The following is a 23,458-nucleotide window of genomic DNA, read 5'->3' as shown; positions in this document are numbered from 1 at the left end:
GACCCAAAAAAAAAAAAAAAAGAATGTTCATTCTCTTTCAACAACTTTTGCTTTGTGGTGCTGGGATTTTGAAACAGCTGGGATTTTGTGCTTGCTTGGAAGGCATTGGTACCATTTGAGACGCTTTTTGCTTTAGTTATTTTTGGAGTGGTTTTTAAATTTTTGCATGAGACCATCCCCAGACCACAATCCTTACCTATAGCTAGCCTCCTGCTTTGTTGGCATGTACCACCGTACCTGGCTTATTGTTGAGATGAAGTCTTGTTAACTTTTTAATAGGGCTGGCTAGCTGGATTACGGTCTTGAACCTCTTGTGCCAACAACTTTTAACGCAAATTTTTTAGTAAAAAGTTTGATGATTTTCCATCATTCTACTGAAAAAGAATTCATTTTATGGACTGCTTTATTTTCTTAGAAGGTACTCTTCTAAGGAAAAATTATGGTTTTCAAGCATTAAAAAGCACAGCTAGCTACTCAATCAGCTGCACATGGCATTTGCAAAAATAAACAAGAATTTCGTGCCTGTTTAGGAAATTTGGTGGCTGATCAGCAAACAAATGTGTTACATTATAGAGTTTGGGTTTTCTTTTGTTTTTTTTTTGGTTTTGGTTGTTGTTGGTTTTGTTTGCCTGTTTTATGTGGTACTATGGTTTAGACTCAGAAGGTGCTCTACTACTTGGTCTACACTAAAACAAAAAGTGTATGTTTTATATATTAAATATTTTTAATGTCCTTTAGAGCCAACAGCATTCTATTACATGTTGCCTGATGAGACTAATGATAAACAAAGATGGACTTAAGATTTAGAAAACTATTCTTAAAGCATTTTTCTGGGTATGGCAGTGTATATCTGTAATCCTGGCACACAGCGGGCTGAGATTGAGGCATGATTGTGAGTTTGAGTCCAATCTTACTACTCTCTCCAGAGAGGCTGGATGGTGTGTTCATACTTTTAACTCTAGCTATGTAAGAGGTAGAGATTGAAAAGATTGTGCTTTGCAGGTTCTCATCCCAACCAATAAAAAATGGGCATGGTGTTACATACTTGTTATCCTTGCTGTGTGGAAAACATAAATATGATTATGTTCCAGGCCATTCTGAGCATAAATGTGAGACTTTGTTTAAAAACCCCCACAAAATAACAACAACAAAGACTAGGAGCACTTGCCTAACAAGCAGAAGGTCCTGAGTTCAAATGTAGTACTGCATAGGGAGGAAAAAAAAAAAAGCAAGCTTAATTGACTTTCCAAGAAACTTAGTTTTTTAAACTTTGAAACTAAACAGAATTTTCTTCTGAACAATTTCCTTGTATTTTAGATCATTTTCAGATTTTGTTTTCACTTCTTACTCTGAATTGAGCTTTTTTCTAAACTAGGGCAGGTACTTTTCAACACTTACCAAGTACCAGTCAGAAGCCAGTTACACCAGGGCACTGGTGGCTCACGCCTGTAATCCTAGCTACTCATGAGTCTGAGTTCTGAGGGTAGGAAAGTCTATGAGACTCTTACCTTCAATTAGCTACCAGAAAACTGGAAGTGGTGCTGTGGCTCAAGTGGTAGAGCACCAGCCTTGAGCAAAAGAGCTCAGGAACAGCCTCTAGGCCCTGAGTTCAAGCCCCACCACCAACCCATTCTCCCCCCCCCCCAAAAAAAAAAAAAAACACCAGTTACTGTGGTCAACATCAGTATTGAGAAATCAAGATACTGCTTCTGCTAGAAAGGGGAGCTACCATGGTGCTTACCAGTGAGGCCACCTGCTGTAGGACTTTCTATCACTGGTGTGCACGTGTCCACGGATGCTTGTAGTAAATGCACATTAAAACCAGTGTGTAGGCCGGGCGCCGGTGGCTCACGCCTGTAATCCTAGCTACTCAGGAGGCTGAGATCTGAGAATCGCGGTTCAAAGCCAGCCCGGGCAGAAAAGACCGTGAGACTCCTATCTCCAATAAACCGCTAGAAAACCGGAAGTGGCGCTGTAGCTCAAGTGGTAGAGCGCTTGCCTTGAGCTGAAGAGCTGAGGGACAGCGCCCAGGCCCAGAGTTCAAGCCCCATGACCGACACAAAAAAAAAAAAAAAAAAAAAACCAGTGTGTTTACGACACCAGAAGTCAGCTTCACTCTTGAGTTTACAAATCTGTGTGCATTTGGCATTACACAGAGAAGCCTACCTGTCAGGGTGGAGGTCAACAAAAACTTAATAGGTTGTTATTTCTTCTTATACATATCTTTGGATAGAGAGAATTTCAATTTTCTATGATTTCTGAAGGGATTGGTTATTTCTGGCTTTGCTCAGTTTGAATTTTTTAAAAAAATATTAGAGTCAAAATTTGTTCCATAGGATAAATTTTTAGAAACTGAAAAGATTCATAGTTTATTTTAATGTTGGATGCTCATGATGTTTGTGTTGGTTTGAGTTATTGGTGTTACATTTCAGCCCTAAATAGAGTAAGAAAATTTAAACTTTATTTTTTTGATTGGTCATGGGGCCTGAACTCATGGGGCCTGAACTCAGGGCCTGTTTAAGCACTGTCCCTGAGCTTTTTGCTCAGGGCTAGCGCTCTACCACAGCTCTACTAACAGTTTTATCTTTTTTTTTTTTTTTGCTATCCTGGAGCTTGAACTCAGGGCCCAGTTGTCCTTAAGCCTCTTTGTGCTCAAGGCTATTGCTCTACCACTTGAGCCACAGCCCAACTTCTGGCTTATTTTGGAGACAAGAGTCTCACATACATTTTTACCTGGGCTGGCTTTGAACCATGATCTTAATATCTCAGCCTCTTGAGTAGCTAGGATTCCAGGTGTGAACCACCAGCGCCCAGCTTCTACTAACAGTTTTTAGGTGGTTAACTGGAGATTTAAGTTTCACGTACTTTCCTGCCTGGGCTGGCTTTGAAGCATTGATCCTCAGATCTCAGTCTCCTGAATAGCTAGGATTAAGGCATGAGCCACCAGTACCTGTCTTAAACCTTTCATTTTTATAGAAATAATAATGAGGTTTTTTTTTTTTTTAGTATCTTTTTTATCTAGCACCAGCTGTTGACACACATTTTTACATTAATAGACTATATTGAAAAACAAATTCACATGTGTCTTGCTGAATACCCTGAAGAATGCATTATAGGATTGTATTCCTGGGTACCAACCAGGCCAGCCAAATACTGGGTCTGGCACACAGCTCTGGCCAGCAACAGCACATGGGGATTAGGTCTGGAAAGGAAGGCTGGCCAGTGTTGGCACCTGCCTAACTCCAAGTGTTCTGAAGATGCCTTGCTGTGTATAACTTCCTCAGCTACAGTTGCTCCCTGTTTTCCCGTGCCTAAGAAAGTGAGTTTGTTAAGAATCGCCTGTTGAGTAGGAAGCACAGGAGGTGCTCGTTCCCATAGAAGCTGCCGCGGGGTGGGCTGAGGTTAGCACCACTCCTCCGCATTCACTTGTAGTGTAGTGTAAACTTGCGTGTATTTTGCAGATTGGGAAGGAGGGTCTTGTTTGTAGACATTTGGAATTGGAAGGCATTTGAAGGAAACCTATCAGGTGTTCATTCTCTTTTCAGATACTGTTGTTTCTCTGGAGAACTGGACAGATCAGTGGCTAGTGCTTTCCTGAAGGTCTGAAACAAATGGGCTTCTCTAATGCCATTAGCTGCTTCTATTTCCTACATCTAAATTGTTTTCTTTGATCCAATTGTGTGCGTGTGTGCACGGCACGTGTGCTCCTACTGGGGCTTGAACTTGGCCTGGGTGTGTCCCTTAGATATTTTTTGTTCAAGGACGGCACTCTTTTTGGATGTCTTCTCCGTGGTAGGACTGCTGGTTATAGAGTAGCTCTACTTGTAGTATCTTGAGGAGCCTCTATCTTGTTTTCATGGCAGTGTTAATTTAAATTTATACCACCCGCATGCAAAGTTCTCCTTTGCTCTGCATCTCCCCCAACACAAATCATAGCTTGTGTGTATTTCTCCCATTGTGTAGGTGGTCTCTATACTCTGTTGTCTTATTTGCTGTGCAGATGCCTTTTAGTTTGACTAATTCACACTGTGGTCTGTGTTTGCTCCCATTTCCTGTGCTTCTTTGTCTTAACAGAAAAAGAAAACACAACCTGCTCTACAGCATTTCTCTTGTTTTCTTCCAGTGGTTTTATTGCTTTAGGTCTTCCCTTTAAGTCTTTACCATAGTTGAGTTGATAACTGGTTTTAGTTTTAGTTTTTCTTCGTCTATGTGTGATTATCCAATTTTTCCAGCACTAATTATTGAAGAGACTGTTCTTTTTGTAGTGAATGTACTTTGCAACTTTGTTGAAATCAATTGGCTGTAGGTGTGTGGGTTTACTTTTAGGTTTTCTATTCTGTTCCAAGACCTGGCCATTTTTGAATAGATTTTTCCGTATATTAATATAACTTCATGGTGTGAAAATTTAATACTGACAGGTTTGATATTTGTTTGGGCTTATATTTATCTCTTGATTTACTAAGGTCCAAGTTGATTTACTAGGCCTAAGTTGAATGGGCATAATTAACAAGAAGCAGTTTGACGAACTTGTTTAGAAACAGATCAGTTTGAAAGAAATGACATAAATATGCTAGGGCTGGGAGAGGGAGGGATCAGGAAGAGTGAAATTAGCTTAAAATGAAAATGAGTCAAGCTTGCCATACTTCAACATCGGTTTCTCAGTGTCACTTTTTCTAAGTTGTTATATATGTTTAGCTTTTAGTGCAGGCAGCATTTTTTTAGCTTTCTGCATTCGAGATTTAAAACTAGCATGTGCTGTAATAAGATAATCAGTCTTTCTTTCATCACCAAACATTCCTGGGTTGTCTTAGTTTGTCTGGCTGTCAGTCTGATTGTAGATACAGGGAGGAGTGGGAAGGAGGGTCTGCTGGTAGGTCAGCCAAGCATGCAGTTAGAGAACCATGCGAGGAATGTCATTTTAGGGAAAATTGTCCAGCACTTTATTGGGAAGAGTAAAGAAACCTAGTGCCTCAGTTTCATGCAAGACATTCCAACTTCCTCATAATCTCTTGGCTGCTTTTTTACCATACCATTTCAGATGTAGACCAGAATTTGATGGATCGCCTTCAGAGAGTGAATAACACTCTGTACAGCCAGATTAGCCGATTACAAAATATTAGGAATATCATTGAAGAGACCGGGAACTTGGCTGAACAAGCACGGACCCGAGTACAGAACACAGAGCAGTTGATTGAAATTGCCTCCAGAGAACTGGAGAAAGCAAAAGTTGCAGTTGCCAATGTGGTGAGTGCTTGGGAAGGTAGGGGGTGAGAAAGGGTTGGGAGGGTTCTTTGATCATTTATAGCAAGTCTGCTTCTTCAGCCCCACTCCCTCCTTTGATGGAGCCATGTTGCTCATAGGAACTGGATGAAACCAACTGATACCTACTTATTTCTCTCTCTCTCTCTCTCTCGTTCTCTGTTCTTGTTATAAAGGCACTGAACAACTTAACGTGTCATTCTCCTTTTTGAAAATAGAAGTAATTTGTGGTCAGAGGTATTGATAGTAAAGATCTCTGAACATAAGAAAAAGATTTTGTTTTGCTCTCTAACATACAAAACCAGTTTTGGTACTTGCTTGGTGAAATCGAAGCAGTCTTTTGAGAGTACATGCTTTATTTCCTCTTCAGTCAATCACTCAACCGGAGTCTACAGGGGACCCAAACAACATGACTCTCCTGGCAGAAGAGGCCCGAAAGCTCGCAGAACGGTAACCTACCTGCAACCCACATGCAGTGATTAAGGCTTAGCTTTCTTGAGGGCATCTCCTCCCCCCCCCCCCCCCCCCCCCCCATGCTTCCCATCACCAGACATGCTCAGCTCACTGAGGACTTGTCAGCTATGTGCATTGGTTCCCTTTCGCTTGGAAATTAAGATACTCACTTTAAACCTGAGAATATGACTGTTGGAGCACGTTCCACAGAAAACTGCAACATTTGCCGGGCACCGGTGGCTCACGCCTGTAATCTTAGCTAATCAGGAGGCTGAGATCTGAGGATCACGGTTCAAAGCCAGCCCGGGCAGGAAAGTCCGTGAGACTCTTATCTCCAATAAACCACCAGAAAACTGGAAGTGGCGCTGTGGCTCAAGCAGTAGAGTGCTTGCCTTGAGCTGAAGAGCTGAGGGACAGTGCCCAGGCCCAGAGTTCAAGCCCCATGACCGACAAAAAAAAAAAACTGCAACATTTATCTTTAGATTTTCAACTTCAAAGCCTTAAAGTTAATAGATTTCTAAGAAGCTCAGTAGAATTTATTAGGCTTTAAATTCCTTCTTTTTTAACAAAACTGTTTAATTTTCAAATCCCAATAGAAAACATTTACTGACCATGATACATTTGAAAATAAACAAATCCAATCATTTTCATTTCTAGTTTGTTACCAACACTTTAAGTATAAAATAATTTCTTTTTTTTTTTTTTTTGGTTCCGGTGCTGGTACCTGCGTGCGCGTGCGCGCGCGCGCGCACACACACACACACACACACACACACACACAGAGGAAAATAAAGTTTTAAAATTAAATTCCTAAGCCAGGGACTGGTGGCTCATGCCTGTAATCCTAGCTACTCAGGAGACTGAGATCTGAGGATCACAGATCCAGCCCAATTGGGAAAGTCTGTGAGACTCTTATTTCCAATTAACCACCAGAAAACTGGAAGTGGTGCTGTGACTCAAAGTGTTAGAGCACTAGCTTTGAGCTGAAGAGCTCAGGGACAGCGCCCAGGCCCAGAGTTCATGCCATATGACCAACAAAAACAAAACAAAAAAAATTAAATTCCTAGGAAAAAAATTCTATTCTTCTTACCAAACAAGGGAGGTATAGATTTGTAAAAGTATCTTCTAATTCTAACCCCAAATAATAATAGAGATCATGTTTTATACAGACATAAAGATTTCATCTTCTTGATTAAAAATATGCACTTTGATCCAATTTGGAATAAACAAGTAGAGAATGCTTAGTGGAAAAGAAAAAAGCCTGGAGATCAACATAAACAGGAGAGGATTGACCGTCTTGTGGGAGGCGCTGAGTTCAGTCTCCACAACTGCTGCATAGAAAGTCGTTTTTAAAAAGCAAACAAGAAAAACCAGACATTACCGTATAAATTTTATATCACAGATTTTTCTTGGAATAAAACCCTTTCTCAGTTTATGGAATGGTAATTGTAAACTGACATGACTTATGAAAGTTCAAATGAATGAGGTTTTTCAGTATAGGTCTGCCTGCATTAGTATATGTATCCATAACAAAATAAGCATTGCCTAGACTTCACTTCTTTCCCTATCAAATGGTCTGTTTTGTAATTTGTTTTTTTCTCTTATGTGCATAGCCACAAGCAAGAGGCGGATGACATTGTACGGGTGGCAAAGACAGCGAATGATACATCAACCGAGGCATATAACCTGCTTTTGAGGACACTGGCGGGGGAAAACCAAACAGCATTTGAGATCGAAGAGCTCAATAGGAAGTGAGTATAATCAAGAGCTTCTCACAGCCCTGCCCATGGTTCTTGTAAGTAGCACCAGTTCCATGAAGAACTGAATGCTATGGATTCACACAGTAAGATATTTTTGCTGATCATGCTTTCGAATTGACTGAGTAAATAGATTAGGGGGTGTGGAGTCACAGAGGGCTTTGTTTGCTTCAGTGTCTACAACTGAAGAGAGTAACCTTGATACTCAGGAATCGGCACCAATGACACAAGAAGAGAAAAAAAACAATACTAGAAAGAAGAGAAATATGCTTGAGCTGTAAATCTTTAAAAGTGTTCTGAAATAAGGAAGTACAGATTTGAAGTGTTTGGGACAGAAATTGTTTTGCATTTTGGATTTATTCATAGTTTAAAATAGTTGCATACATATAAGACCCAAGTCTAAACTGCAGTTTCTTTATGTTCATAGATACAGAGACTGAAATTTTATAGTAGTTTTTGTGTACCTATATTTTGACTGTGATGTCAGCTATGGAATTTTTGACTTGTGGCTCAAAAAGTTTCAGGTTTTGGAGCCAGATGTGGTGATGCACATCTGTAATTCAAGCACTAGGGAGTCTGAGATAGGAGGATTGTAAATTTAAGGGGCCAGCCAGGACTCCATAGTAGGTTCCAGGCCAACCAGGCTACCTAGTAAGTCTTTGCACAAAAATAATAATACTAATGAGTTTTAGGGGCCTTTCACATTTGGAATTTTTGTAGGCACAGCAACTTTAGTATATATGGTAATCTCAATATAAATGATGAGATAGAATGTAAATTTTCTGTAGCATTTTGTTTAAGGTTTTGGAAACGTAACCACAGTGGGGGGATATAAACTAGATTGAATCTGGTTAGCGTGAAGTGCTAAAAAAAAACCACTATGTTTTCCTTGAACCCACAACCATTGTTCCTTAGGTATGAACAAGTAAAGAACATTTCACAGGATCTGGAGAAGCAGGCTGCCCAAGTCCATGCAGAAGCCAAGCGGGCGGGTGACAGGGCTGTGGAAATCTATGCCAGTGTGGCCCAGCTGAGCCCTGTGGACTCTGTGGCACTGGAGGTACGTGTGCACACACTCTGTCACCATGTATATCCCCTGCCCTCTGGCCACCCTGACTGCCTGCATCTCCCCAACTGACTCACTAGTAAAGCTTAGGTCTGTGTTAACTGTGCATATTGAGGTGTAAAGGATCCTATGATTATAACATTAAGTAGCAAAGACTACTTTAGTGGTAGGAATATTCACTCCCATATCTTTCAAATAAATCCAAGCTGTGATCTTTGAATTGCTTAAGACACACTAAGCCTAGACCTTTGCTTACAAGCTCTGTGTGGTAGAGACCTAAGGAACAAAAGGAGAGAGGAATTTAAATGGAAGAACTAAAATATTTGGAGATTGGAAATATTTCTGTACTATAATCATGGTCTCTCACATTCTGTGTAAGTGTATTTTTTCCATTAAACAAGTATTAAGTGTTCCTCTCTATAGGTGAAATATTGATTTGCCATCATAAAGTCTGAGTATGTTCAGACACGTACATGCTGTCTGATTCCATGGATATGAAATTTGACAATAAACAAGATTGGTCTATGATGATAATGGTTGATGTGGAGGCTTCTTCTGGTCTAGACTCACTGGAGGTGGCCCCAGGGGCACTTCTTGGGGTGGTGGTGGAAATATTCTACATCTCAAGTGAGATTGGGTTAGTAAATGCCTTTCATAAATTTATCTCATTAACGATGAGATGATCTTACTTGTTTTTCCCAGAATGAAGCAAATAAAATAAAGAAAGAGGCAGAGGATCTGGACCGGCTGATTGACCAGAAGTTAAAGGATTATGAAGATCTGAGAGAAGACATGAGAGGGAAGGAAGCTGAAGTGCAGGATCTTCTAGAGAAAGGGAAAGTTGAACAGCAGGTTGGTTCCATTGCTGGATGCTTCGTTTCTTGAGGCAACATTATTAAGCTGTGAGCTGGGAGAGTACGATAACCATGGTTCTAGAGGTGGCAAACCACTTTGTTGAGAGGAAGGCCTTCCTCATAATGCTGTGCCCAGCCAGACTGTGTTCTTTGAAGTCCTAGGACATAGTTTTAAGGCTGTCTGTCCATCAGGAGAGGGAAGGGTTGGCTTTGGACAGTTTATCTTTGACCTGCCTTATGTTTGCAGACTGCCGATCAACTCCTAGCCCGAGCTGATGCAGCCAAGGCTCTGGCAGAGGAAGCAGCTAAAAAGGGGCAGAATACTTTACAAGAAGCTCGTGACATCCTCAGCAACCTGAAAGGTAAGGGAACATCAAACCGCAGCAGCTGCTGTGCGCTTCCTTCACCCAGGCAGTTTTCTTTCCTTTTTTTTCTTTTTCATTCTACTCTCTGAACATAATAATTTAATAACTCCCATATACCTGTTACATACAATAATTACCATGATTTTTTTTAGCCCAACTTAGTTCATTCTTCAAAAAGAAAGGAGGGAATACTTTCTGACATGATACTAACTCATGGAACACACATCTGCATTTTTAGCTGACTTACATTGGTAAATGGAAATTGTTATCTTTGATATTCCTTTGCCCAATTACATCTGATTATTTTTTTAACTTCTTCACCCAACAAAGAAAAGTTATGTGCCAGTTTGCCAAGCAGTTCTAGATTTACTTGTGATAAAAAAAAATGATAGGTTTTATGACTAAGAAGGATTTATGGGATAAGTTGACAGTATGAGCTTTGTTTCCAGCAGGTCTGGGTTGTAATTCCTCTGCAAATTAATCTCTTTAGTCAGTGGATTTCCTTATTTATAAAATTAGAACTGCAGGCTGGGCACTGGTGGCTCATACCTGTAATCCTAGCTACTTAGGAGGCTGAGATCTGAGGATCACAATTCAATTCAAAGCCAACTCAGGCACAAATGTCAGTGAAACTTATCTCCAGTTAATCACACACACACACAAAACTGGAAATAGAGCTGTGGCTCAAGTGGTAAGAGTGCTAGCTTTGAGCTGAAAAACTCAGGAACAGTGCGTAGGCCCTGAGTTCATATCCCAATATCAGCATCAAAAAAAAAATTACCTACATCACAAAGACGTTAAGCTCTTAACTCAGTATTTGACACCCAATAAACACTAAAAGTCTGACTTTCAGTACTGATTGAAGTAATAATGCTATAATCAGTGCTGTATGTTGAAATACATTTTCAAGGAAGAATTCTTTTTCCAGAATGTGTGTCCATGCGCTCTTCTTGGGAAATGTGTGCAGAGACATGTGTGTCCTTTGCTCTTCAAAGATTTTTTTTTTCATCCCCCGTCCTTGACTTTTATTACTCATAAAACAAAATCTAGTTGCAGTCCTGTGAAAGCTTTTCCTTCTGCTTGTCGGGAGTTGAGTTCACATGCATTCCTCGAACTCCCTCCAGATTTTGATAGACGTGTGAATGATAACAAGACAGCTGCAGAGGAGGCCCTGAAGAGGATTCCCGCCATCAACCAGACCATAGCTGAAGCCAACGAGAAGACGAGGGATGTGCAGCTGGCTCTGGGCAATGCCAAGGCAGATGCCACGGAGGCCAAAACCAAAGCCCATGAGGCGGAGAGGATCGCCAGTGCCGTGCAGAGGGTGTGTGCTTTGGTTTTTCTCAAACCATCCCTCCTCTTATCCCCTCCCCAGCCTTTCCAGAATCTTTACAGGGGCCCCTTCTCACACTCTTGCTTAGCCTTTCCAGAAGTTTGCAGGGCTTCAGACCCTTGCTGTGTTTCCTTAGCTCTCGTAAAAATGTATGAAGCCATCCTTGTCTTTTTTTAAAACTAGGCACTAGCGTAGGTAAGCACTTTTTGTTTGAAGAAGAGGACTCAGTAAATGAGCTCCCTGAAGTTTCTACCATGTCTCGGTGTGGGGTCTGAGTTCTCAGGAGGCAGGTGGCATTTGGGTGTTTTAGGGTCTTTTTCCACAAACTCCACACACCTGTAAATAAACGTTCTTTGGACTCGCACAGGTGACATTTTTTTCATCCGTGTGTAGAGTGCTGTGTCTACACAACTTTCACCCCCTCGGAACATCTCCGCAGCTCCACATCTGCCCTCTGCCCTTCTTCACTCACCTTGAAGAGTAGTTTATTCCGCCACGCTCTTGGAGCAGGTTCTAAAATTAAATGCTTGAGAATCAAGAAATTTTTAGCTTCTTTAGAAGTGTTGGCTCTTGGATTGTGCTTTATAAAACACTTGCATTTCAGGATTTGTGATCTGTTTTGTACATGATGATGAACTTCTGAGAATAACCAGGCAAGCTTTGGATTTAAAGCTTAGCCAGGTGGAAGAGCCTAATCAGTATGTGTTAGAACATGTATGTAATTAAAGTGTTTATCATTTGCCATCTGCGTGACTTCAACTAAATATGGAAATAGTAGAAAGTTTCAAAGATTAATGAGAATACAAAATGAGAATGCTTTATAAAATATAAAATGCTGAATGAATGTGTAGTTTTGTGGTAGAACACTTGCCTAGAGTGGGTGTACTTAGCCATGGTTCATGAGGCCCTGGGTTTGATCCCCAGCGCTGACATTAACCAGTCAGTCAACTAAATAAAATGTTATTAAGTAGCAATTTTGTAAATGCTCTATTTTGTAATGCCCCAAAATTGATTAAATGTGAGGAGATTTGTGTGTGTGTGTGTGTGTGTGTGTGTAAAGCATTGTACTATTCTTTCTGGATTATGTATTTGAGCCATCTTACAAATTACAAAAGACATAGGAGCATTTTAATGAGCAACTGCTTATTTTGTGCCTAGAATGCTACCAGTACCAAAGCAGAAGCAGAAAGAACTTTTACAGAAGTTACAGGTCTGGATAACGAGGTGAACAGCATGTTGAGACAGCTCCAGGAAGCAGAGAACGAGCTGAAGAGGAAACAGGATGATGCTGACCAGGACATGATGATGGCGGGCATGGTAAGACTTGGGTAGATGATGAAGGCTAGTTTGGTAGCAGAGATTCTGGCTTCTTGAGTCTTTTTCAGATGAGCTTCAATTTCTTATTGCAATTTCTGGTTAATAATTGGGTTAGTAGCTTACATAGAAGGCAAAGAATCTTGCTCTTCTGCCAGGTTATTTCTCTTGTACAATTGTCCTTTTTAAAGCACTTTCAGTTAAAAATCAAAACATAGGTCTTACACATTGGAAGCTTTTAGGACATTTAAATATAATGTATTTGTACTTTAAGCAGGTAATTCATTAATAATATAAAATTAAAAAAAGAATAAAAGGGAATGCAGTGAAAAGCTCATCTTCTTTCTAGTTCTCCTAGCATCATGCTCCCTAGGGGCAAAGACCACTTTCTGATATATACAAGAAAAGTTTGAAGATAACATTTGCTATCATCCCAGCAAACTATCAAGCTTGCATCTACTAATTTTCACCTGAAATGACACTATACATCACACTCATAAATAAACTCCTTGGATCAGCACAGGTGATAGTTTTTTCAGTGTTATGGAGAGTGCTGTTTCAACACTACTTTCAGACACAAAAGTTGACTTGGAAGTGTATGGTGCAAAGAACTAGGATCCATCTTTCTGTTCTGTGCTCTATTTTGCTTTGGAAAGAACTTAATGGAATTGTAACAGGAATTTTCCTTTCTGGTTAGTGTAGCAGTTATAGTAAAGATGTATATGCACTTGTTTTTTTACATACTTTCAGTGTAAGGAAGAGAGCCTTTATTGCTCCTAAAAAATGGGGTTCCCACCATTGGTCATCTTTTCCCCTGGGACAGAAAGGAAGAAAACCAGGTCTGGAAGCATTCCTATGAAAACCCCTGATTTTTTTTTTTTCTTACTCTTTTTTGATTCTTGTTTGGATTGACCTAAGTTTCTGTGAGATGGTGTGGCTCAAGTGGAAATTCCCACAAAGTAAAAATAGATACTTGTCTTCTGTGCAGAGTGTGTGGATTTCACTCTCCCTGTCCCGCCTCTCTCTTTTGGAGGGGGCAGTGGAGAGCAGGCCTTGAACTCGGGGCCCAGATGTGCTGATCCAGAGCTTTTGTGCTCAAGGCTAGCACTCTACTGTTTGAGCCACAGCTTCACTTCCAGAGTTTGAGTAGTTAATTGGAGATAAGAGCCTCATGGACTTTTCTGCCATGTCTGGCTTTGAACCTCAATCCTGAGATCTCATCCTTCTGAGTAGCTAGGATTACATGTGTGAGCCACCTACATCCAACTGATTTCATTTTTTAATAATATTGTAGAAACATCACATTTAGAGCCTAAAGAAAGAAAGTAAAGTATACCTTCTTTATGAGCAAAAATAAAATAGGATATATATTTCGTTCTGAGATAAGAAAGAAGATCCATCTTCTGTTTTAATAACAAACAGAATAACTTAAAGTATATAAGCCACTTTATATATATATATATATATTCCTTCTGTAGTTATATCAGTTCTGAAAGACCAGTGTTCAGCCAGTACTATTTGAGTCTGTAACGTGTATTGTAACCCCAAGCATAAAGGCTATGGTTTCTCCTGAAAGAGGAGGCTGGAATCACAGGTTCGATCCAGCCGGCTTGCTCCAGTGGCTGTAGTGAAGTTGTGTGTCCCTACACTCCTGTGCAGACTCAGTGAGAACAGCTGTGATTTGAACAAAGACTAATCATTTATTTGTGACAAGAGTTTTGTGGGTTTTTTTTTTTTTTTTGCCTTTTTGTTTTTAAATTTTTCACATTGTTTTGATCCCCAAACGTTTGCCTTATCCCGACCCCAAAGCTAGGAAAAATAATTATGTGGTAAGGAGCCCAAAGCCTCAAAGCTCATTTATATCTTGCTTAGATTTACTTGTAAGAGCATCTGTTTTCTGATATTTAGACACTTCCTCTTCCCCTGCTGTTTCCTGTGACTCATGCTAAGTGTATTTGTTCAGGTTTGTGGAACTTTCCCAAATATATTTACCTTTAGTTGACTTTAAAAATGTCAGTTGTATTGCCCCAGTAAGTGAGAGAGAGAGAGACAGAGAGAGTGTGTGTGTGTTTGGTTGTGGCTGGGTGATTGCAAGTTGGAGAAAATTTACAGAAAAGCTTTACTTGCTTAGGAAATTTCTCTAAAAATAGGACATGAGTAATAACTCGCTAGAAGTATCCATGTTTTTGTTCTAAAAAATATTTTCTGTACTTCCCATTAAAATAAATGAGTTGTTTCTCGTTGGTGGGCTTTATCATGAGTGTACCTCATGGCCGCTTGACTGGGAAAGTGAGAAATGTGACTCGTGATTTCCTGACCGCACACATGATGAGCTGAGTCCTGACTGTTCATGTGGGGCCACTCCATGAATAGAACCAACATCATCCTCAGCTTAGAGCCATAGCCCCCAAACCTGCTCAGCACAACTAGAGCTTGTGATGTCGTCAGTTAGAAATGGGGAAAATCTAATCTCAAAATTAGATGAGTTGGCTCATTGCGGGGAAAATGTTTTCACAGGATGAAAACATATCATCGAACTGTTCTATCAGTTATCCTTTTTCTTCTGCAGGCATCACAGGCTGCTCAGGAAGCTGAGATCAATGCCAGAAAGGCCAAAAACTCTGTCAACAGCCTCCTCAGCATGATTAACGACCTCCTGGAGCAGCTAGGTAAGGAGTTCCGGTGTCCTCTTAGCCTCTGAATCCCTTGGTATTCTTGAGATCTGATAGGGTTGATTCAACCAAATCACATTAATACATGAGTCTCCCTAAAGCTGTTCATTAAATTATTGGTATTTCTTTTAGCTCTTTTTTTTTTTTTTTTTTGGCCAGTCCTGGGGCTTGAACGCAGGTCCTGGGCCCTGTCCCAGAGCTTCTTTTGCTCAAGTCTACTAGCACTTTACCACTTTGAGCCACAGCACCACTTGTGGCTTTTTCTGTTCATGTGGTACTACTTCCTGCATGCTAGGCAAGCACTCTAGCACTAGGCCACATTCCCAGCCCTCTTGCTTTTTGTTTTGTCAGTGGTGGGGCTTGAACTTTGGGCTTAGGTGCTGTCCCTGCGCTCTTCAGCTCAAGGCAAGTGCTCTACCGTGTGAGCCACAGCCCCACTTCTGATTTTTTAGTGGTTTATTGGAGATAAGAGTCTTACGGACTTTCTTGCCCAGGCTGGCTTTTGTGATCCTCAGATCTCAGCCTCCTGAGTAGCTAGGATTACAGGCGTGAGCTACCATCACCCGGCTCCCTCTTGCTTATTTTTAGTGCTGTATAAAACATGTTTGTGGCTTGCCTTGGTAGAACCTTTATAATCAACTTGCAGTATTGAAATGTTCGTCACCTTTAGAGTACAAACTGAGTCACTGACTTTAAATGGCATGACATAGACAAGTTGCTAACTGTGAATTGCTTCTACCTGAAACACAACCACCCTCAGCCACCTTTGTGTCATGGCAGCTACTGAATTTCGTTGCTGAGAAGGCAAACGAGGAACTTGTTAAGTACTTGTGGTGTTAAGAGTTCCCACTGAACTGTCTGGTGTACTTTCTGACTCTACAGGGCAGCTGGAAACAGTGGACCTCAACAAGCTAAATGAGATTGAAGGCACTCTGAACAAAGCCAAGGATGAAATGAAGGTCAGTGATATTAATAGAAAAGTGTCTGACCTGGAGAACGAAGCCAGGAAGCAGGAGGCTGCCATCCTGGACTATAACCGAGACATTGAAGAGATCCTGAAGGACATTCGCAATCTGGAAGACATCAGGAACACCTTACCAACCGGCTGCTTCAACACCCCGTCCATCGAGAAGCCCTAGCGATGGGAATGCTCAAAGACAGCTTCCCCAGACAGGGGGCGTTAGTGAGGCCACAGAGTGCCTTGACACAAAGATTATGTTTTTCAGACCCCCCCACTTCTCTGCTGCTCTCCATCACTGTCCTTTTGAACCGAGAAAAGTCACAGAGTTTAAAGAGAAGCAAACTAAACATCCCGAACCAGGAACCAGGGTTTTATCTCATAGAGTCTCTCTTCTACTCACGTTGCTACTACCTTCCCCACACTTTCCCTTCTCGCTTGCCCCAGGACATGGCATCCTTGAGTGGCATAAACACATCATGCAAACCCTTCTATGCCAGGACACTGCTGTCATTTCACACAACAGCAGAACCTCTCGTATCAGCAGGCTCACATCAACACCAGCAGAAACGTCTCACTCTCATTCTTATTTCTATGAAGGAAAAGTTCAGCTCCTATTTGTAGCATTGTGATGGCTGGTGTATCTAGACTATAAATTAAAGACAACAACAAAAAAATACAGCTGCATCTTCTTCCCTCCTCTTTTAAGCAAAAGGAAATGCATATCCTGTGCCAAAAGGACTGGTCATTTAGAACGATGGTAGCCACCCATCGGTGCCGCTTAGTTGTTTTGCTTATTGGATGCCGAGCCATCTGCAGGAAAGGATGTAGTTATTTATGAGATTCTCCAGGAGACCATGGCTGGAGTAGTCTGAAGATTTTCTCCTTTATCAATGATTGACTCTGAAGATGAACTTTTCCAGATCTTTAGGCAGCTGATAAAATAAGTTTGGATGGGCAGCTTACAGTTACCACTGTACCAATAGATATGTTTTGATAGTAATATAAATGGGACTTACACAGAAGAAACGGATATCATAACCACTAAAGTTTATTTTGGTTTTCTTTTTCTTTTTTTCCTTTTCAAAAATCAAACTGAGCTTTATTAGTATGTTAGTCTTGATATCTACCAGAGATATCTAGAAGATCTTGACAAAGGAAAGGAAAACAAACCTCGTTCCAGGCTTTTCTAGAAAAAGACTAAAACTGAGTGTAGTGTTAGCATCCCAAAAATACATCTTTTTTTTTTTTTTTTTTTTTTCTTTCACTGGAGAGAGATTCTTGCTTTCTTCTGATGTCTCCATTTTCTGGATTCCCTCAAAACACATTGCCAATTCCTGGTGACAAATGCTTACCCACAGCTGCCAAAAATACCATCTCGTTCCTGCACTTGGTGATTTGGTCCCCTCCGCCTTCTCTCCCCCCACAGGGGGAAGGACCTTGTGTGGTATCTCATGGGCTTCTCACCCCTTTGCTCCTCAGCTCTGTGGTTTTTATGGTGAGACCACGGTGCGATAGTTCCCTGCCACAAAGCCCCCTTCTTCCTCCCAACCTGCCTTTGAGATTGATATATAGCCTTTAACACTATGCAACTTTGTACTTTGCGTAGCAGGGGGGGAAAGAAACTATTATCTGACACACTGGTGCTATTAATTATTTCAAATTTATATTTTTGTGTGAATGGATTTTTTTTTTTTTGTTTATCATGATTATAGAGTAAGGAATTATGTAAATAGACTTGGTCCTGTTTCTAGAATGGCACTGTCTGCTCACTTCTTCATTCAGGTTTTCTTTGCTGGCACATTGCCCGGATGTATCCCCTTCACGCCCAGCTAGAACTCGTTCCATTGTATTTGTCCCCCAGCCCTCGGCTCTCCTTCTGCCTTGCATTAACAACAACCGGCTTTTCCTACACACCCAGACTGCAGTGATGATCGAGCCTGGCCTGCTTCATGGCAGTGCTGTGGGGTTCTTAGTGCTGCTCCTGAGCAGAACGTCAGTCTGACCAGATAGAATGGGGTGAGAACATTTGCTGAAGGGGATCGATCTTCAACACTTCGAAACTCCACTATTGGAGGGTTGGCTGAGCCCAGCACGAGATGCAGATCCCTTTTCCGGCAGCTCTTTAATAAAGCTTTCTAGGCCAGTTCTATAAAGGAGTACCTTGTTGCTGAGGACTTGGGGACTAGGGTAGCTGTGGAGAGGGGCTGTGCTCAGTTCTCCGTCCCCTCTCCCCTTTGCATCTCTTGGGGTATACCAGCGGCTACCGCAGTTGTTGGACTTGGTAGCCCCTGGGCTTTTACTCGTGTTCCTCCTAGGTCTCTACTCTCAGAAGGGGTGCAGTTCTGCCTTGCCAAGTTTTCCCATCAGTGCTCCCCAGCTAGTCCCTCTTACTGAGCACCCCTCTCCCATCTCACACTTTCAGCCCAGGTGCTGAAAAGCAACTGCAAATAGACTGCCAAGGCTGGCTAGCTTCACTCCAGCAAGTCTTAGGCTGCAGCTGGCTAGCTTCACTCCAGCAAGTCTTAGGCTGCGGTGGGGGGGGGGGGGTCTATCAATTTTGGATTATTTGTTTCTTCATCTGTGTGGTATATTTTTAAACAGAATTTTATTTTTGAAATGAAAGTCCTTTACAAGATGATACTTGGAATTACACTCTTGCAACATAGCCATCATTTTGTGTCTAGTTCCAGTTGTCTGTATTATATTGAATAAAATGGACAAAATGGCTGCTGGGGAAAGCCGAGTGTCATGAGAATGGATACTGTTACTTTTCCCTGGGAGGTTTGTTTTCCCCCCCTTGGGATTCCACCTGTGGCCTTTAAAAATGTGCCTTTATTTTAGCTGTTTGCCTTAAACTCTATGGTCTTGCTCTCCAGGGTGGTTACATAAAACGCAACACTTGGCATTTTTTATGTTTTAAAAAAAACAGTATTTTATTTATAATAAAATCTGAATATTTGTAACCCTTTATATGTGTGGTCTGAGTATGGAGCTGGGGATGCGGTGCTTTAAAAAGTAATGAATGGGGGGCTGGGAAGGTGGCTCAGTGGTAGAGTGCTTGCCTTGCATGGATGAGGCCCTGGGTTCGATTCCTCAGCACCACATAAGCAGAAAAAGCTGCAAGTGGCACTGTGGTTCAAGTAGTAGAGCACTAGCCTTGAGCTGAAGAGCTGAGGGACAGTTTCCAGGCCCAAAGTTCAGCCCCCATGACCGACAAAAAAAAAGTAATGAATGGATGGGTGCCTAGTCTCTCTGGATGACTTGTTTTCTTGTGAACAATCAACTTTTTTTTTAACCTTCCTCAGATTGGAATCTTTCAGTGTCACTCAGAAGTTGACCAACTTTTTCTGTAAAGAGCTAGACAGAGCTGGGCACTGGGCACTGTCATCCTAGATACTCAGGAGTCTGATAGCTGAGATCAATGTTTGAAGGCAGCATGACCAGAAAAGCCTGTGAACTCTTATCTCCACAATTAACTGCCAAAAATTAACTGCCAGTAGAGGTACAGCTCAAGTAGTAGAGCTCCAACCTCAAAACAGAAAAGCTAAGAAAGCTTAAGACCCTGAATTCAAACCCTAGTACCTGCACACACACACACAGACACACACACAGACACACACACACATACACACACACGAACTGGATCATATTTTGTTAGGCTTTGCAATTCCATCCTGTTCTAGCCACTCAGCTATTGCATCCCAAAATAGCTTTGGACCCTTTGTAAGCAAATGAGCCTGGATGTGCCCCAGTAAAACTGTTTACAAAAACAGGCCAAGATGCTGCAGGAGATGCTGCAGTCCTGGTGTGTGCCCAGCACTTGACTGGTCAGGACAGAACATTTCGTAAATGATCTGAACTTCCTGGAGCTAGGGGATGCCTGCAAAAAGTTGCCTTTCTATATCTTTAACTGCACTTGCTTTCATCAGATGATGAGAACGAAACCCAAACCTCTGATAGAATAAGCAGAAAAAAGCAAGTGGCAGACTGCACTAACGCAGATGAGCCTCACTGTGCACCGCCTCTTGCATCTCAGCACTCTCCTGATTGCTCCGGGTGTCTGTGGATTCTGTGACACTCTTCTGATATCTTATAAATTGTTCTAACTTTGGTACCTATAAAGAACTTACTTGGTGCTGGTTCCAGGCTTTCTTGCTCACAGCTGGCACTCTGCCACTTGAGCCAGGCCTCCAATCTGGTACTTTGCTGATCAATTGAAGACAGAATCTCTCTGAATTTTCTGCCTAGACTGGCTTTGAATCTCAATTCTAAAGGTAGCTTGGATGACAGGTATGAGTCCCGGGCGCCCAGCTAAGAATCTGAACTCTTGTTTAAAAAAAAAAAAAAAAACAGACTTCCTCAGGAAATGCTTTAGAGGGCACTAGTTACTAGCTTTCTTAACCTGTACTTGTGTGACACACACCACACACACACACACACACACACACACACACCTTTGTAGGTCTGAGAGACAAATGTAACTCCTTCACCTGCACTGGCAGAGTAGTGGGTGGGATGCTTTCCACTAGTCATTGTAAAAGCAGGAGTTTGTCAAAAGTTGCTATCAACATAATCTGATCCAAATTGTCCTCCAATGTTTACTATTAAAATAGTTGGTTTTGGCAATCATGGGATTTTGAACTCAAGACTTTGCACTTTCTAGGTAGGTGCTCTACTACTTGAGCCATACCTGTAACCCTTTTTGCTCAGGATACTTTTGAAAGAGGGTCTAGATTTTTGCTGAAGTCACACTGGACCTCAAGCTTCCTATTTCTACTTCTCCTTGTAGCTTGGATGGCAGGCACAGGAGAAATGCAGTGACAACTTCCTTGGAGCAGAAGGATACATCCTGAGGGAAATGAAATCTCTCCAAGCTCCTGGTTTAAGGAAACAACGTTGAAGATTATAAATGCTAGATAATCGTGCCTGTTCACTAAAGCAGGTCTGAGTGAAGTACATTTAAACAAGTGGGAGAGGAAAACAAGGAACATTGAGGTGAACCACCTCCTGCAGGGACTTATTGTCTGGAGTCTCCTGGAATGGTGTGCCTCTGCCCACCGACGAATGAAATTCCAAATAATAGAAGTAACACCTGTTTAGAAAAAGCAAAATATTTGGTGAAAATCCAATGAGAGGCCCCTAAGTCCCTGATTTGGAAATCAAAGAAGAGATACACTTCAATATGGCACCCGCTGTCATGACACTGGTTTAGCTTTGCTTTGGCTCTTCTGTCTGCCTAGAGCCATCTTTTCTCTCCTCACAACAGTACAGCCTAAGGTGTGACTTCTAGGGTAACTGGTCCGTCCTAGGTTCACTGCGCATCAAGCCCCTTGGCTGACTTCCAGGAATGACTGTTGGCATGTGTTTATTGTCCAAGTATTTCTCAGCTATTTTTTTCCTCACTACGTCTCTGTCACTTCCATGATCGAGGTCTATGCCATTCACGTTCCCATCCTGGGACTGGGAAGTAGACATGGCCACGCTGGTGGTCTAAATGGTGTGATGGAAATTGGCCTTTCTCATCTCATACCTGTTAGTTTTCTTCTGTCATGGAGCAGAGAAGGAAGCTGATGACCAATTATTCCTGTATTCTTTCACCTCCTTCCTCCACTATCCTGTACCCTTAACTGTCCCATCCAAGCAAAGATTACACACACACACACACACACACACACACACACACACACACACACAGAGTCATGCAGTCTGCAACTGGATAGTACAATGTAATTTTTTTCCTACCCTGGAATTTTTACTTAAACAGTAAATCCATTTAGTTTATAACTGAAACAAAATCAACAGCATTCACACTAAAAATTCACAATTCTGAACAGGAATAAGAAACATAATTAAGTTATACTGAATATCAATTGCATATTCCATCCACTGTTAATTTTTTTTTTTTAATTCTAAAGTACAACGCAATCAGTTTAGGGGCTTTGTTTGAACAAATGATCCCACGTCTTTCCCACAACATGCTCCTAAACAACTGATTCAAAATGGGGATGGTCTTTCACATTTGCTGCTTGTAATTTCTAAGTGGCCAATGTTTAGTATTTTCACTTCTGGTAAGAGAAAAAGCATTTTGGTCCATGAATTCACCTACTTGCACCTGAAGGACATTAACCAATTCTGCTATTCCAAAGACATAAGTGTCATCGATGTCTTGAATGATGAACTTCTTCCCCAGTGCATTAAACTCGCCCAAGAACAGGAGGAGCTGCTCCGTGGCAGGATCGCATTCTGTAAGCACTCCTTTCAAGACGATGGCTATCTTTTCCCAGGCAGAAGGTGCAGATGGCTGCAAGAATGCCCACTTTTCCCAGTCACTCACAGGCTCTGCACACACACCTTCCAGCTGGCCTGCGCATTACCAACCTAGTACAATGTAATTTTCAATGTCTGTGCTGTTGGGTCCTAGCCTCTCACCACACACTCCTAATGCTAGTTGTTTGTATCTTCAGGTTGAACTCACAGGCCCTTCTGTAAGTCTGAGTTACAACATTGATTTCCTTTTGCTCTAACTTGGGAATGATCCCAGTAAAATGGAACTAATTAGTTGTTTTATCTTGTTTGTAGGCCTTGTAATTAATTTAGGCCATGAAAGTATTAGTTATGATTAATTTACATAGTTTGTGTGTATTTCTATAAAAAAGCTGGGCATCTGGCTCTTGATCAAGAATGTAATCTTTGAAGTTGGGGATTTAGCTCAGGTGTAGAGTACTTGTCTAGCAAGTGCAAGGCCCAAGACCAGTCTCCAGGACGGCAGTGGGGGGTGTGGGGAAGGAAATTAGCACATACACAGTTTTAAACCGGTGTGATAACAGATACTTGTAATGTTAGCATTTTAGAGGCTGGGGCAGGATGATCACTATGGCCAGCCTGGGCTACATAATGAGACTCTGTCATAAAATAAAACAGAAGCCTGCAATGGCTCGTGCCTGTAATCCTAGCTACGAGAAGATTTTTGCTTCAAGGCAGTATGGATAAAGAGTGTATGAGACCCCATCTCAACCAATAGCTGGGTATGATGATGTACATCTGTACTTCCAGCTACATGGGACACTGAGATTGGGAGGTTAAGGTTGTACACCAGCCCAGGCAAAGAAGTTGTGAGACCCAGTTTCAATTGGAAAAGGTATGGTGCTGGTGGCTTGTGTCTATAATCCTATCTACTCAGGAGGCTGAGATTTGAAAATCATAATTCAAAGCCAGCCTGGGCAGGAAAGCCTCTGAGACTATTATCTCCAACTAACCAGAAGTGGCTTAATTGGTACAGTGCTAACCTTGAACAAAATTCTCAGGGACAGCACCCAGGCCCTGTGTTCAAGCCCCAGGTCTAGCACAAAAATTAAAAAATAAATGCTATGTTTGGAAGTGTAACCAGAATTATAGTATGGGCTGGCTGGCCTATGCAAAGAAAA

General features: G+C 41.6%; 1 protein-coding gene across 1 annotated transcript in view; it reads left to right on the top strand.

Moving 5' to 3' along the window:
* The window catches only part of Lamc1 (laminin subunit gamma 1), a 117,214-nt gene extending 98,213 nt beyond the window's left edge, over positions 1-19,001 (top strand). Inside the window, exons 19-28 of the mRNA XM_042674320.1 lie at positions 5,039-5,244; positions 5,630-5,709; positions 7,326-7,463; positions 8,385-8,529; positions 9,238-9,387; positions 9,637-9,751; positions 10,879-11,078; positions 12,246-12,404; positions 14,971-15,070; positions 15,956-19,001. Of these exons, the coding sequence (XP_042530254.1) occupies positions 5,039-5,244; positions 5,630-5,709; positions 7,326-7,463; positions 8,385-8,529; positions 9,238-9,387; positions 9,637-9,751; positions 10,879-11,078; positions 12,246-12,404; positions 14,971-15,070; positions 15,956-16,212 (1,550 nt within the window). The 3' untranslated portion in view covers positions 16,213-19,001. The remainder of the gene's footprint in view (positions 1-5,038; positions 5,245-5,629; positions 5,710-7,325; positions 7,464-8,384; positions 8,530-9,237; positions 9,388-9,636; positions 9,752-10,878; positions 11,079-12,245; positions 12,405-14,970; positions 15,071-15,955) is intronic.
* The last annotated feature ends 4,457 nt before the right edge of the window (positions 19,002-23,458 follow it).

The sequence above is a fragment of the Dipodomys spectabilis genome, unplaced genomic scaffold, assembly GCF_019054845.1.
Source record: "Dipodomys spectabilis isolate Male_0828 unplaced genomic scaffold, ASM1905484v1 ptg000019l, whole genome shotgun sequence".
Lineage (NCBI taxonomy): Eukaryota > Metazoa > Chordata > Mammalia > Rodentia > Heteromyidae > Dipodomys > Dipodomys spectabilis.
The sequence above is the reverse complement of the archived record's forward strand: the minus strand, read 5'-3'. Positions and strand labels throughout refer to the sequence as shown.